This window comes from Rhagoletis pomonella, unplaced genomic scaffold (genome assembly GCF_013731165.1).
Source record: "Rhagoletis pomonella isolate Grant_MI unplaced genomic scaffold, Rhpom_1.0 Rhpom_scaffold_00003, whole genome shotgun sequence".
In the NCBI taxonomy this organism is placed as follows: Eukaryota; Metazoa; Arthropoda; class Insecta; order Diptera; family Tephritidae; genus Rhagoletis; species Rhagoletis pomonella.
The window spans coordinates 74581587-74596834 of NW_023458557.1; the positions used below are offsets into that span (position 1 = coordinate 74581587).

General features: G+C 32.5%; 3 protein-coding genes across 3 annotated transcripts in view; 2 read left to right on the plus strand and 1 right to left on the minus strand.

Moving 5' to 3' along the window:
• LOC118735518 (thrombospondin type-1 domain-containing protein 4) overlaps window positions 1-15248 on the plus strand; it is a 187419-nt gene that overhangs the window by 78687 nt on the left and 93484 nt on the right. The gene's annotated exons all lie outside the window — the stretch shown is intronic.
• LOC118735519 lies at window positions 4265-6526 on the plus strand. The gene is made up of 2 exons (XM_036465317.1): window positions 4265-5597; window positions 5688-6526. The coding sequence occupies exons 1-2, from the start codon at window positions 5544-5546 to the stop codon at window positions 6432-6434; spliced, it is 801 nt and encodes a 266-aa protein (XP_036321210.1). The 5' UTR covers window positions 4265-5543; the 3' UTR covers window positions 6435-6526.
• LOC118735521 lies at window positions 8868-13083 on the minus strand. Its single transcript, XM_036465319.1, has 2 exons — window positions 12882-13083; window positions 8868-10220 (listed from the first exon to the last, which is right to left on the minus strand). Exons 1-2 carry the CDS (start codon window positions 12930-12932, stop codon window positions 9891-9893), a joined length of 381 nt encoding a protein of 126 aa, XP_036321212.1. The 5' UTR covers window positions 12933-13083; the 3' UTR covers window positions 8868-9890.

Here is a 15248-nt window from a genome sequence, read left to right on the forward strand (position 1 = left end):
TTCACTCTTCTGGCAACACTGGGTAAACCCCCCTGCTTACCATGTAACGGTAGTTTTCGGAAAGGTGAAAGAACTATATTTAATACGTGCGCCGGGTGTTCTACGTTCGGCTTCGCCCGAACTTTGACTTCTTTACTTGTAAATTTTATCTTTATCTTAATTTGAATCTTCATCGCACCCAACCACATTCGCCATTCCGTCATTTTTTCTCTCGGTTGTTCGTTTCATTAGAATTTGGATTTACAGCCAACCGCGGGCAAAGAAGTTTAATTTCAAATGCTTTCGATGCTTTTCGTAATAAAACTCTGGCTTGTGACTGGGATTTAATTTCGGAGTTATAGCCATTGGGCAAAAGGCGCCGATTTCTCCAATCATTTTCTTGATCTATTGGAAAACTGTTGAAGTGGACTGCATTACCAAGATGCTGATTTGGGTGAAACGGTGAACCGATCTGGTACCGGTGACATTCCGCCAATTGATCTGTTTATGAAAGAAACTCCTTCGGAAAGTTCGTTGAGGGTACTAGCACCCTGGAAAGTATGTTCTGAAGTCATTCAGCGACTCCTGGATAACCAGTACATAGGAAAATTTCTGCCCAAAAATTTGTCTAGAGAAAAACTGTCTCTTTTTAAAACTTCCATTAAAAACATAGTGGAATACGTAATATTCTCACAACCCACAAGTCTTACCTTCACAGGTGCCTTGAAAATAAGCTATCGAATTTATGCAGTATTCTATTTATAGGACCCTATTGTCGAAAGCTTATTACGCTGGTGCCATTGCGGGCGCGAAACGACCTTGCCCTCTTTATTTCTATTCCTGAGTTTCATAAGAGTCGTATTTGTCAGCAGTGGTAAAATATGAGTATTCGAAACTGAAATGCCCCCGTAACTATAAAACCCTATGGCTCTGCTTCTATCCCAAAAAATATTCAACTTTGACTGCGATGGGCAGGATAATTAATGCTGTTTTCTAAGGAGACTGGGCAATGTGCCTTCGAGTGGACATACATGATTAGGGCAGAACACTGCCTAAGTTTCAACTCAGAAGGGACGTAAAAATCCGTGGAGGATTTGACAATGATCCCGTACTCCAAATTCCTCCAAAAGCCTGTACTTTTTCTTCTGGTAAAATCAATAAAAGTGTCAAGCGATCATTGGTTGACGTTTTTACAGGAAATAATGCTTTTTTTGTTCCCGTACTTTTTGTTGTTACTCACTTTTTACACTCAATTTAGAGAGTAATTTTGCTGTTTGACATTTTTACAGTATTGTACACGAAAAGTATTGGATCAGAGCTATATTCTAATAACGTTACTGTACTAATGAAAAGCATACTCACATGAAAAGGATTTAGAAGCGTTTAACTCCCAGAAATTTTTGTTATGAGGCTTTGCCATTATTATCAATACTGCTTACTTTATTCATATTAAATTTCCTTAGTACGAAAACTAAAGAGTATAAGAATAAATTAGAAGCATTGTGATCCTCTGCAAGGGACTTACTCAACATTTTCTGTGTGCGGATGACGGAGATGCTCCAGTGATCTCTAAAGCAGAGCACGTGACAAACAACCTAAACGACATTCCGCCTTTTTCAAATCATGCGATTGAATGAAATGCTAGCTTTGTTATTGAAAGTAAGTGAAGTATTGCGCTGGATTTTTTTTTTTTTGGTACTAACTACTTAGTTAAGTATTTCACTGATGAAGCCATCAAATACAAATTTGTTAGTTATTTGTTTGCGCTTCAGTTTGAGGAAGCGTGCAGTTGTTGCGTGCGATTGTTAGAATTTTTAAGTATTTTTTTTCGCATTTTATTTAATTTGCTATAATTTTAAAATAGGCGGTTTCGAGCGACCTTACGATTGCAATGCACGGCGGAAGTTTCGATGCACTGAAAGCGAAAGGTTTCGATTTGAGAAACTAAAACTATTGAACCAATCTATATATATAAAACAGTAGCCGTTTTCGTTGTTCGGAGTTAACTCAAAAACTACTGAATAGATTTCAGTAAAATTTTCAGACGTTATACCTTGTATATCTGGTCCTGTTATAGGCTACCAGAAGACTTCGTAGGTGGCGCTGGGGTCGAATTATTTATAAAAGTCGTATTTATGAACCGATTTCGTTAAAATTTAAAATGTAAGCTACCAGCACGATGGAAAGTACAGACCCGCTAGGTGGCGCAGGAGTCGAGTTATTTATAAAAGTCGTATTTATGAACCGATTTAGTTCAAATTCAAAGTATACGCTACCTGCATGATGAAAAAGAGCCTTTGCGAAAAACGGACCCGATAAAAGACCTATTTATGAACCGATTTTGTTAATGAAAATTCGAAACGTTTATTACTTTCATGATGATTTTTTTTTTGATTCGAAATATATATATAGAGAATGGTTTCATTAAACGGCTCGCAGGTATGGACGCGGACTTTCAATTCTCAATTTTCGAATGAAAAAAAGCCGATAAAATAATCGGTGATCTCGGACTTTAATTTTTTTAGTCCAGTAATAACTGTTAAACTTGGCCAAATATTTGTTTGGACCGAAATAAAAGTCCTTTCCTAATAATAAACAAATCTCTTATCCAAATTAAACAAATTTCGTATAAAATTAAGGAGGACTAATAGAGATTTCAAACTCAAATATCTAGTTTCCCCTATTGAAAGATATTCCAAATCAAAATGTTATCTAATTACCATCGAACAAACCTTGAGTTAAGTATGTATATGAATTTCTTTTGCATCTAACTATAAAAGAGTATATCAATAAGTGGTAACCTTCGTTTGGATATTTCTGTTTGAAAGCTTTTATTTGCTGATGTAATGTGGAACGATTTTCCGTCATCCTTTGTCAAATTTGGTTTGGAGACAAACCGGTTTCGGCGTTGTGCCATCTTCAGTGTCAGAGAACGAAAAATGTTGTTAATTTTCCTTTGATCCCAGGACCTTCTGGACAACAATCCTAGACTTAGAAAAAAGTCCAAGTTTGGCTAAAAAAGTAGAAAAGTTTGGAAAAAAAGTAGAGTGAAGAAGGCGCGCATTGACCTTTTTCTGCAAGCGAATTTTTCGGAAGACTTGGGGTCTTAATCGAAAGATTTTATTCTGGACTAGCAAATACCCGGCGTGCTTCATTGCGCTTTACAGGTATTTTGTGTTGTTACCCCTTATAACTTCATTCATAAAGAATAAAATAGATTTGAAGAGCTTTGTGAAGTGATATTTTTTTCTGAAAAAGGTTGTTGTTAATATATTTTTGAAGGTATTTCATTTTGGAAATTTAATTTATACTATTATAACTCGATTCTACATATCGTGCGCTTTCTTCAAATGTGTATTAATTCAGTATTCTGCTTATCTCATCGATTTAACTAAATTAAATTTTACAAATATAAAGGAAATCAACTTTCTTAAACTTCTTTAGTTTGATACCCGTATTGTAATATTTAATTCTTTTTCTCAATTTAATAATTGTATAAAGTTTTTCAAACAAGTAGCAACCCTCCTCAAATATTTTTTTGGCAGTAAACTTTCCTAAACTTCTTTAGTTTGATATTGCACTGTTTAATTTATCTTATCAATTAAACCAAATTAAAATTTCCAAAACAGGTGGCAACCTTCCACAAAATCATTTTCGACCTTAAGCCTCTTAAAGCTTTTTCTTTTGACAGCAATATTGCAATATTTGCTTTATCTTACCAACTTAATTAAATTTAAATCTTCAAACCGGTGGCAACTCCCTAGTTAGTTTTTCCTATATTTTAAGTTATACGTTTAGAAATGCATCGGTGAAAACTGCGTTCGATTCCATGCATTAGTTTTCTAGCGGTGCGCGTACAAATATACAGACAGACACAAAAAAATTCTAAAAATTGTTGATTTGGCCTCTGTTGCTATAATAAAGACCCCCCCCCCCATATTTTATTTTCTTTAATATCAATAATGTACAGACATCCGTCTATTACAATTTTATTATACCTATTGTATGTACGCTACAGTTGTCCGTCCGATCTAAGTTACTGTATGGTGGATAGCCTTACAGAACTAGTAAAATCATGTAATGGTTTTACAGAGTTCATTCACACGCTCAATATTATTAAAAACCTATTTTCTATAGATCTTCGTTTAATGTATACTGTATCAGTGTTTGCAGTAATTATTTACGTCCACCACGCTACCGCCGGCTACCGATTGCATTCGATCTAAAATAGAATTCCGCAGAGATTTCGACGCCCTTGTCCCGTCGCGGTCCGAGTGGTACGGGGTACTTTATGTATCGATGGCTCCAAAATGAAACGAAGAGTTAGACTAGGCATTTTCTCTGAACTCGTCGTAACTTTTACAACAAAATCGAAGCCGATTACGACTCTTTTAAACACAGTCAGTAGACAGCACCAGTTAGATTTAATTTGGGTGCCTGGTCATAGCAACATTTCTGGAAGTGGGGCTGTAAATGAGTTAGCCAGGGAGGCCTTAATTTAGGGCCAGATTTAACCTCTAATCTTAACTATATATACATGGCAATATGCATATGTATATGGAAATATTTCTCCATAATCTTAAAAAATCGGAGCAGAGGTAGCGCATGAATTCAGGCTGCGGTATAGTTAAATTCATGTAGCCCCTGTAGAACCCTAAGAGAACAAACAACTTATTAGGAAAAATCAGACCTGACATTGCGAGGCGGTTCTTACTGCGTTTGGCCAGTTGGTATCCACGCTCAGAAGGCTGGGAATCGCCTACAACGACTTCTGTAGAAGCTACAGAAATGAAAATGAATATCAAACATTTTTGTACTTGGACCTACTATAGTATTTCGCCTGCATTCTAACATAACCTGACCTAACAATGGGGTATCGTCAAGTTCACTAAAGAGTCAAAGTGTTCTCTACTAGCAGCCAACTATAAAAAGCAGAGAGCTAAGCTTTGTTTCTCCATTTATGTTAATCATATTTGATTATTCGTTTTGGGATTTTTCTTGCTTTTCTAGTTCGCAAATCTAAGTCACTTCAATTATGTATGTAGTACTCTATAGATAGCCACCTAAACTCAATTATTGTATGTTTCCTGTGGTCATCTGCATATGCTCAAGTGGACACGCATGCATTCAAAGGCATTATAGTCGCATTAGATGCTTAGGTATGCATTTGGTGCATAGAGCTTGCGAATGCCATTGAAAGTACCGTAAAATTGAATTAAACTAAATTTTGAGTGCTTTATTTTTTTTAGCAATTTTTCGCTCAATTTCGCAAAAAAAGAGACAGAGACAATGTGACTGAAAATGCCTACCACAAGCATACGGTGCAGTAATTACTTAGAATTTGAGCGGGACTAACGTGTTTAAAGAAATTTGAAAGTTGTTCGGATAGCAAGTTTTATTACAAGTAACAAAAAATTTAAATACATATAAATGCATATTTTTTTGCCGTGTAATTGCCAATAAAAGTACGTTGCACGCAATCCGTTCGATCTTTAAGAAACTTGAACGTTGGAGGCAGAAAATCTCTACTCAAAAGTAGAAAAGCAGAACGCTGAATTGAAACAATGTTTTTACAAAAGCTGTTGCAGATAATATTTCAAATTATCCTAGTGCTACAGGTACGAGCAAATTTTAAAATTCCCAAAAAAAAAGACATTAAAAATAAAACAAATTAAAACCGCAATCTTTCTACCCCGCTCACCTCGTAGTTCATCGCCGCCAGTACAGACGAAGTCGACGTGGACGAACTGAAGTTACAAATCAGCAGTCATCTGAGCTACACAGCGCGACGTCTGCGGCTTGTACAACAAAATGTAGAAGCTCAGTATGCCGAGGAGTTGGAGCAGTTGCTCGCACGTTACTTAAAAGCCGCCAATGCTGAAGATCCCCTAGTGGAAGAGAAGCTGCTACTCGAATATGAAGGCGAGCAGCGACAGACGTTTATAGGCTATCTTAGTCTGCAATACGACGAACAGTTCCTCAATGAGGACATACGCATACAGGAGTGGAGTATGCGACAGTTGTTGTCACAGCTGGGTGGTGGTGGTGGTGGTGGCCCAGTGGCTGAGGAAATTGAAAAGATGCTGCCAGCGTATGAAACCGCAGCGAAAATTGAGGATTTCGATAAGAAATATGCGGCTTTTGCGGAAATACAGGAAGGCTTTTCGCCGGCCCTTTGGCAGCTACTAGATGCCGAACCTGAGGATGTGATGTTACTGAATGTACAGTTGCAATTCTTTCGGGAATTTTTAATGTATCTGCTGAAACACGAAGATGCAAGGCAGTTCACTGTGAAGTTGAGAAATGTGCTTGCCGAGGTGGAGGCGGCACTGGCGAGTGCGGATGTGAAGCAAAAAGTGGGTGTGCTCGATAGTTTTGATGATTTGACGACGAAATTCGGACGATTTTTTGATTACAAAATATTGGAATTTGAGTTTGATCGGTTTGGGCGTTGAAGTTTTTGGTGATCGGTTAAAAATGTGTTCAATGGGTTTAAATTGTGAATAAATTTTAATATTGAAAAATTTTTATGAAAATAAAATAACTCTTTCAATCTGAATTGCATGAATTTGTTATTGGTATGCGTGGCAAGTGAAACTAGAGAAATTTATTCAAGAGCTGACAATTTTGAAATCGTATAAGAAAAGCGAGCGCTCTAAAGACGCTGTTGTTATCGTGTGTTATCAGTTTTAACCGGAGTCGATCCAAGGCTCAAGCAAAATGCTTTAACGGCTGAAGAAGCCCTTCAGGCCTGCAAAGATAATATCAATCGATTGCTCTAGAACAAAAATGGTTCAAACGAGAATATGAGTTTCTCTGCATTATGGCGACGAACCGACATATATACATACATTTTTAATGTGAACATGTATTAAAAGCGAGTCTCCCCTGAATCGTTTTTCGAATGTCGAAATTGTTGGATACTTTTTAAATCGTTAAGGAGTATCGATAAATACTTAAAAGTATCGACTCAGAACATCACTAATTACAAGTAAAATTGCGGAAACTGGACATTTTAATCTGCAATACTTTCGGAATAAAAGAGACTGATGCATTGTATTTTAAAATTTTGGAATTCAGGGTACATGTGAAATAGAATTAGGTTCCCCAGGAAGAAGGAAATCGAAGAAAAAGAATTAGTGGGGAATTGGTGAAGTGTCAGTTTTTTAGATGAATACAAGATAAGGTAGATTGAAGTGAAACAACAGTAATGCTTCCCAGAACGGCCGATTCAATATAATCGAATCATGCCGATTGATCCAATAGTTCCTGCGAAAATTCTCACGCATTAAAATGGATTGATTACACAGTGCAACAAAAATTTGGTGGCGGAAAAAATCGAATTCAGTTCGAAAGCCTTATGTTCAAGTAGCAAACCTGCAAAAGATTCTTGGATTCCCATACATTTTTTTTTTATGGACGAAACAATTTTTATGTAACCAGTAAAACGTAGAAAAAACGTTGATTAATTCTAGGGAAAATTTTAAAAATTTACTTTGCTTTCTGTAGACTTACGTTAATCGTATAAAAATCAGACACATAACAGTTATTAGTTTTATCGGAAAAAAAGTTGTTCCATAACAGTTATTAGATGAGAAATATTTTTTATTTCGCCAATAAGAGTTATAAACCAACGTTTATTTTTTACGTTGCCTGATAACTGTTATGCAGGAGGAATGTGTTGTCCATCGCCAATAAGAGTTATTTCGCGACGTTTTTACGTTGCTTGATAACATTTGTTACCCAAAGTTTATTTTAACGTTGTCTGATAACAGTTATTTCACTCCTCCTCTTTTATTTCTATCATCTTTATCTTCTTCTCCAACTCCGTTTTCCCCAATATTCTTATTTTATAATGTTTATCAGACAACGTAAAAAATAAACGTTGGCTAATAACTGTTATCAAGCAACGCAAAAAATAAACGATGGGCAATAACTAATAATAAAACAACGTAAAAAGTAAACCTTGGGTTATAACTCTTACCGGCGAAAAAAAAAATATTTTTCATCTAATAACTGTTATGAAACAAAGTTTTCGTTAGATTCGATTCGATTTCAAAATTCGGGCAACGTTTTCAATTTGTAAATTCGAGATAACAGTTATTTTAATTTTTGTCTGAAAATAGCCCTAGTAAAAATTTACGATAAAAATATTTTTGGAAACTTTTAACCCTCAAGCGCCCACCGAAATCCCCTTTTTGTAGAGAAACTTCTTTGCGCTCGGTTGCTTGTAAACCCAAGCTCCGATGAAAAGAATATGCAACAAAAGAAGGGATGGGATGGCTGCCGAAGTTGGGCACGATTAAGAAAAAGATTGAGATTAAGATTAATATTGAGATCGAGATTAAGGCTAATATTAAGATTAAGAATGAGACTACGAGCAATATTAAGATTAATATTGAGTTTAAGATTAAGATTAAGATGGAGGTTAAGGTTAAGATCAAGATTAAGAATGAGATTAAGATTGATATTAAGAGCAAGATTAGGATTAATATTGAGATTAGGATTAAGATTAACATTAATTTTGAGATCAATATTGAGATTAAGATTAAGATCGAGGTTAAGGTTAAGATGAAGATTAATACTAAGAATAAGATTTAGACTAAGGTTATGGTTAAGTTTGAGAATATTATTAAGATTAAATTTGAGATTAAATAGGAGCAAGATTAAGATTAACATTGAAATTAAAATTATTATTGAGGTTAAGATTAAGATTAATATGAGATTGCGATTAAGTAGGGGCAAGATTAATATTTATATTAAGTTTTAAACTAAAATTCAGACTAAGACTTGCCGCCTAAGAGACTTCGCAGCCAACAACTGATATGAAATTTTGATCATTCCTATTTGGCATCCGATTCGTAAAAAAATTAAGAAAAGTCATGAAATGTGTTGAAGGGATTTGACGCTGTAGCCCTCAGCGTTTTAATATAGAACTTTGTTTTCAGTTTCTTAATTTGTTTAGACGTAAATATCACAATAAAATAAAGTAAAATAAAAAAGTTGCAGAAGAAAAATGTAAGTATTTGTAGTAAAAAAGTTATATTAAATTGTATTATTTGCACTTCTTTACTTGCACTTTGACAACAGATTTATATGCATATGTAAGTAAATAAAATGCAAAAATTTTCCAATGAATTCCATTTAAATACATACATACATACATAGGTACATAGAAAATGTCAATAGTAATTATTTACAATTCAACAAAAAACTCAAGCAAATATATGGCAAAAAATAAAACAAAATATTTGTTTTTAACACCGCACAACAAAGTCCAACTCTTTCTACATGCTAGTCACGGGTCAACAGATTCTGAAGGACTGGAATATAGGCTCTTAAGGCCTTTGTGATATGCAAATAGGAAATTACTGTGAAAAATTAGTCATATGTACAGCCCGCATGTACAAGTATTAGTTCATGGAGCATGAGAAAGTATTAATCTTTGTTTTTTATATAAGTATACATATGCATACATACATATGTACATACATATAAGTCATATAAGTTCTTTGAAATGCCACTGTTTTTCGTTTCTCTCAATTACTACGTTTATTCAAACAAATCAAATTGTGTAATATTCGATGTGAATTTTTTTTTACATTCACTTAAAATTCTACATATTATTAGTTAAGAACATTTTCATAACACCCATAATACTATTTTAATTAAAAGTAAATTATAATAAATTAGTTTAAAATAAATATAAACTGCTTTATAATATGTATGAAGAAGTGCATACATATGTATGCATATATATATATATATATATATATATATAAATGCTTTTATGAGAGTATTTTCAATGTTCATAAATTTTTTTGACTACTCGAGCATACAAAAAATCACTTTAATTCCAATATGTAGAACATTCCGCTTTTAAAAATAAACTACTATATTGTTGCTTTTGCCTAAATATTCTTCAATCCCTTCATAATCAAATAGTCCTCCAAATCTTTAGTGCGCTCCACAAGCCATACCGAGTAGAATAGCTGTCGCTGCATCTCATTGTAATCGTTCTCCACCAGCGCTGAGCTAACAATATTGTATAGCTCCTGTAGTTCGGTAGCAAATTTTTCATTCTCCTCTTGCAACAGATTCGCATAGAAATTGCGATATTTGCCCAGATTGCGTTGAAAGTGTAACATCCATGAACATTTCTCGCTGGGTTCGATCGTTTCGTTATCACTGTTTTTGCAGTCGGGATCGCGTGGTATGAGGAAGGCGGGCGTGCGGGTGAACTGGCAAGACAAAATATGGGTGGTACACAGATGAGAGATTAATTGAATTGCGTAAATATATATGGTCTAGTATTTATGTAAGCTTGTGAATATGCATATTTTTTATTATTATATTTTATTTGCAGTTTTAGTCAAAACATGCAATGTTTGTTTGTTGAAAATATTGCGATTAATTGCGCGTTTTTTTGCTCAAGCAAAAATTTGTCTATACAAAATTGTCGGAAGGAAATTTAATACTGCGTTGTTATTGAACGAACAAACTTTATTAACAAATTCGTTTGCCTTACAATTACTAAAGCCAGTTAGAGGTACGTTTTTTAACATTTCAAACCGCAAAATTTGCACGCTACAAAATCGAAATTCGCGTGAAAGAATATGAACTCATAAAATTATTTAAATTAAATGTTAAACATATTTTTCTACTTCCATTTTATGTAGAGAACGTGAAATTCAATATTTTTTTTTTGATTTACGTTAAAGAAAAGATATTTTTTTTTTTTAATTTTGATACTACAGGTAGGTACATAAAGTGACTCAAACAAAAACTCACATGTTTTCTTTTTTAATATTCACAATGTGTTTTTTATGTTATTTTTCAAAATTTATTTGCTTTAATTAAAACTATATGAATCAAAGTTTTAGAAAATTTTGTAAAATTTAACAAATTCTCACCAAATTAGTGCAAAATGGCGCTTATTTTATGAAATTTTTTTGCAACGGTCTTGCGCCATTTTTTTCCTAAGAAATTTATGTTTATGTTATATACAGTGACTCAAACAAGTGTTAATATGTTAATTTTTTAAATATTCGTAATGTTTTTCAAGTTGCTTTTTCTTAGTTTTTTTTCATATTAATGCTTAACCCAAAACCATATAAACCAAATTTCAAACAATACAAAATTCAAAAAAATTTCATAAAAATTGCTAGCTATTTAATCAGAATCTTTAGAACGGTTCTTTTATGTAATAAATGCAAGTTAATAAAAGTGTCGCTGTTAAAAATAGACGCAATTTTTTAGCCGGTTGAAACTTGGACCTTATCAGAAATTTTTACGAAAAGTTCTTGAATTTTCCTAAATTGTGTATAAGCTTTGAAACTTAGATTTATAGTGTTTAGTTGAAGCATTGATATTTAAAGAATAACAAGCAAATTTTGACATTAAGAACATTGTGAATGAATATAAAAAAAAAATCAACATGTGAACACTTTTTTCAGTCACCGTATGTACATTAGGGCGACCCAAAAAAAAAAGTAAAATCGAAATATTATTTCTCTCATCATGTATTTTATCAGGGGAAAAGCAATTTTTCGCAAATTTCCTGAAAATCAGTATTTTTCGATCGGAAAACTCTGTTCAGCGACTTTTCGATCGGAAAGCTTTGTTTCTTTTTCGGAGACTTGCAATAATAATACCCACTTATTTATTATAACTATTTTTTAATAGTAACTATATTTACTAGGTCCCACAAAAACCGCAAAAAATGCAATGGGGAACACATAAAAAATCGTTTATATTAACAGTTTAAATAAAAAATTGGGTATTATTACCAGAAGTCTGCTGAAGAGAAACATAGTTTTCTGATCGAATAATATTGATTTTCAAAAATTCTGTAGCATTTCCACGAAAAATAGATTTTTCCCATATAAAATTCATGGAAAAATTTGAGCGCTTTGAGCGACCTCGAAATATTTTTTGATTTCGAAATAAAAAAATAGGGATCTATTTTATTCGTGGTATAGAACAATCCTAGGGGTGAGATGATTGAAATTCCGACTTATCTTTTTTGGGCCACCCTAATGTGCCCACATCTATTCTTATTTTCATTTTTTCAATACAATACCTAAATTCTTAGGAAAATTCTGAAAAATAAGGATGCATACATACATATATGTGTAAAAAAATAAGCTTACAAATTTAAGTTTTAAAATGAAAAAAGAAAATAATAATTTCTGTAACCTGAACTAAGAAAGCAATTAGGTGATTCACAAGTCATCTTAAGCGTAGTGCCTTGAAATTGTAAGCTTTTTCAACGTAAAATAACGGTTTCAATATTTTTAGGCGGTTTTTAGCTATGGCAAAAATTTTTTTTAATCGCTAGAAAATGTATAATTAACTCTTATAGTTAATACCCTGTGAACCCTTAAAACCTTTTTAACCGTTATTTTACGTTGCAACATTTTGCGACTTTGTAACATTACGACGCCTTAGACGACTTGTGAATCTCCCAAATAATTTTAAGTGCACTGTTTTGATTGTTTAAGGTTCTAGATTTTTGAAATTTTATTTATTATAGTACAAGTGATACTCTGTTTGTTTTATTTATTTCGTTTTTTGGATGATTTAATTTGTTTTACTTTACTTTATTAAACATATTTTATTTTTGGTTATTGGATTCGAGAAAATTTTTTGAAAAATTTTTAACAAACTCGAGACCCATTTGGTTAATTAAATTAAATTTAATTTAATTTTTTACTTTGTATTTATTAATTTTATTTTTGTATATTTTTTCCATTTTTTTATGTTATTTCCTTGTTTTTTTTTTAATTTTGTTTTTTATTCTTAGTTTTTCTAAGTGCGTGGTCATTAAAGAAAAAAATTGAAATCTTTTAGAAATTTTTTCTATAAGTATTGTTTTACTTATTATTATTATTTTGATTTACCTGTTGCAATAACAAAACACTCAATAACAATTTCTGCAATTTATTAGCCATCACTTAAAATGCTTGCTTTGTTGGTTTTAAACGAATATAAATTCTTCTTCAAAGCTTTCGAAAAGTTCAGCGGCTTTTGTATTTCGTTGTGAAAATCCACTCACGTTCACAGTTGTTTCGAAACTGAATTGCGTTTTATAATGAAATATAAATTTTGCAATACCTAAAATCGATTTATATATGTATGAAAATAATATATACTACGAGTATGCATGTACATATATGTATATGTATGTACATATGCAAGGCATGGTATGGCATGAGTTATCGCTTTACTTACAATACTAGTGATATGATGAACTATGTATTTGGAAGACGTAAAATATGTACATACATATACATATACATGTGTATATAAATAATTGCGAATATATACTCGCATATTGTAAATAAGTAGGTACGCCTTTTAATTCGAAATCATCAACTTCATGTAGAAGTATATATACATACATACAAACATATATGAATCTCCTTTTGTAGGTACACATACATATGTACTTATTTAGTATGTATATGTACTCATGTGCGAATTATTCGCTTACCAGTAAGCATGATGTGAGCAAAGCGTTGTAAGAAATGTAGAACTTACGGCGCCCCATAATGATCGGATCTAATATACTACATACATATGTAAGTACATACATATGTGTGTTCACTTAGGAACATACATATAAAGTATAATTGGTCCTTATCAGCTACGTTTGGGTGGTCACTGGCTGGGTAATTTTTAATACCATTACTTATGTATATTTGTGGTATTAAGTAGGTATGTATAAAAATATAATATTTAGGCTTTTGTTTTTCAATGAAAAACTTAAACATATACATACATACATCCTCATATACTATAAATACTATAAACTTAACTTATGACTATTAATAAATGTCAGTGGTCACTTATTTATAGTTTAAATGGACAACGCAATCATTTCTTTGCTCAACAATTTATTATAAATTAAAAATAGATCTGCGGTCCAATCAGTGAGTCAGCCACAGAAACTGAACTATTTATTATACAAAGACCCAGAATAATAATTATTTCATGGTGGAGTTTTAAAAACGTCATCAAAATTTTCGTAAGAATTATAAAGGTCTTTTCATACGTTTGCACTTATATCAGCGAGATAAATTTGTTTAAATTTTTATAGAATTTGATCTTGAGACGCATGAACAAAATCTATTTTTATATGGAAGAAAATTTGCAACACCCACGACAAAAAAAAAAAGTTCTCAAAAATCAACGGTATTCTGTAGCGACTTCAAACATGCACTTTTATATCAAAACTCAATGGACTATAAAATTGCATACCAAAAAAATTCTGAATAAAAAGTGTGAAATTTTAATTTTTATACCACATTAATGCAAGATCCAACCAAATCTGGAAGACAATTTTCAAGTAAGATTGACTATTCAGATTTCTTACTAATGTACAAAAATATTACAAAAGCCTGCCCAAAAATCTAGAAGGTGCAAAACTTTGCTTATAGAAACGCCGTCAAGAACGAAATCGCTAAAAAAAAACTCAAGGCATCTACAGTTGTGACGGCTTTGAAAGAATGCTTTGAAAAACAGATTATTTCTTTCATATAAAAAGATTTACAGTTTGCAGGCATGTAGAAAAACATGTATTTTTTTAAATATAGAGCTGTTTTATTTCAAGTTTTTAACTTTTGGTACATTTCTCGAATTTTCGAGTAGTATTTTGTAACTGAATTGAAAATTGCAGTAAAATTAATTTGACGATATTTGTGAAAACAGGTCTGATAGTTCTCTATCCACATACATACATATGTATGTATGTATTTATTTCTATTGCCACATCGAAATTTTAATAAAAATGTATCAAAATTCTTCTTCTTTTCGAACTGACATTCCCACCAATTATGTCTAATAAAATTCGAAATTGCAAAAAATGTGTGTCAACAGTGAACAGCTGTGAGACCAAACAGCTGAAGATGGCAGCCGGCTGTCGGCAGTCAGTTTCAATTTCAATTACACTTGACATTCTGCGAAGAGGCTGCGACAAAAAAAAAAATATACTTAAATAAAATAAAAGAAGTAAATCGAGGCGTTAAGTAAATGAACTGAGCATAGGAACTACATATAAGCAAGATATAAAAATATCTGGGCGTACAAACTGCGTGCAATCTAATCGAAGGGTAGAAAAGGAAGAAAACAACGGGCGAGCAATGTCTAAATGAAAAAAAGAATAACTGCTGTTGCTGGCATGGAAATTTGAATACATTTGGTTTTAATTCAATAGCAGTATATGTATGTATGTATGCATTGGCATTGTTTTGGTTTTCATTGGCGAT

What these genes read in the sequence shown, in the direction of transcription:
- LOC118735521 (XM_036465319.1), bottom strand. Translation starts at nt 12,932, where the DNA reads ATGGCTAATAAATTGCAGAAATTGTTATTGAGTGTTTTGTTATTGCAA. An exon ending in GTGTTTTGTTATTGCAACAG is followed by an intron (nt 10,221 to 12,881) that starts GTAAATCAAAAT and finishes TTGTCTTGCCAG; the next exon opens with TTCACCCGCACGCCCGCCTT.
- LOC118735519 (XM_036465317.1), top strand. Translation starts at nt 5,544, where the DNA reads ATGTTTTTACAAAAGCTGTTGCAGATAATATTTCAAATTATCCTAGTG. An exon ending in AAATTATCCTAGTGCTACAG is followed by an intron (nt 5,598 to 5,687) that starts GTACGAGCAAAT and finishes CTCACCTCGTAG; the next exon opens with TTCATCGCCGCCAGTACAGA.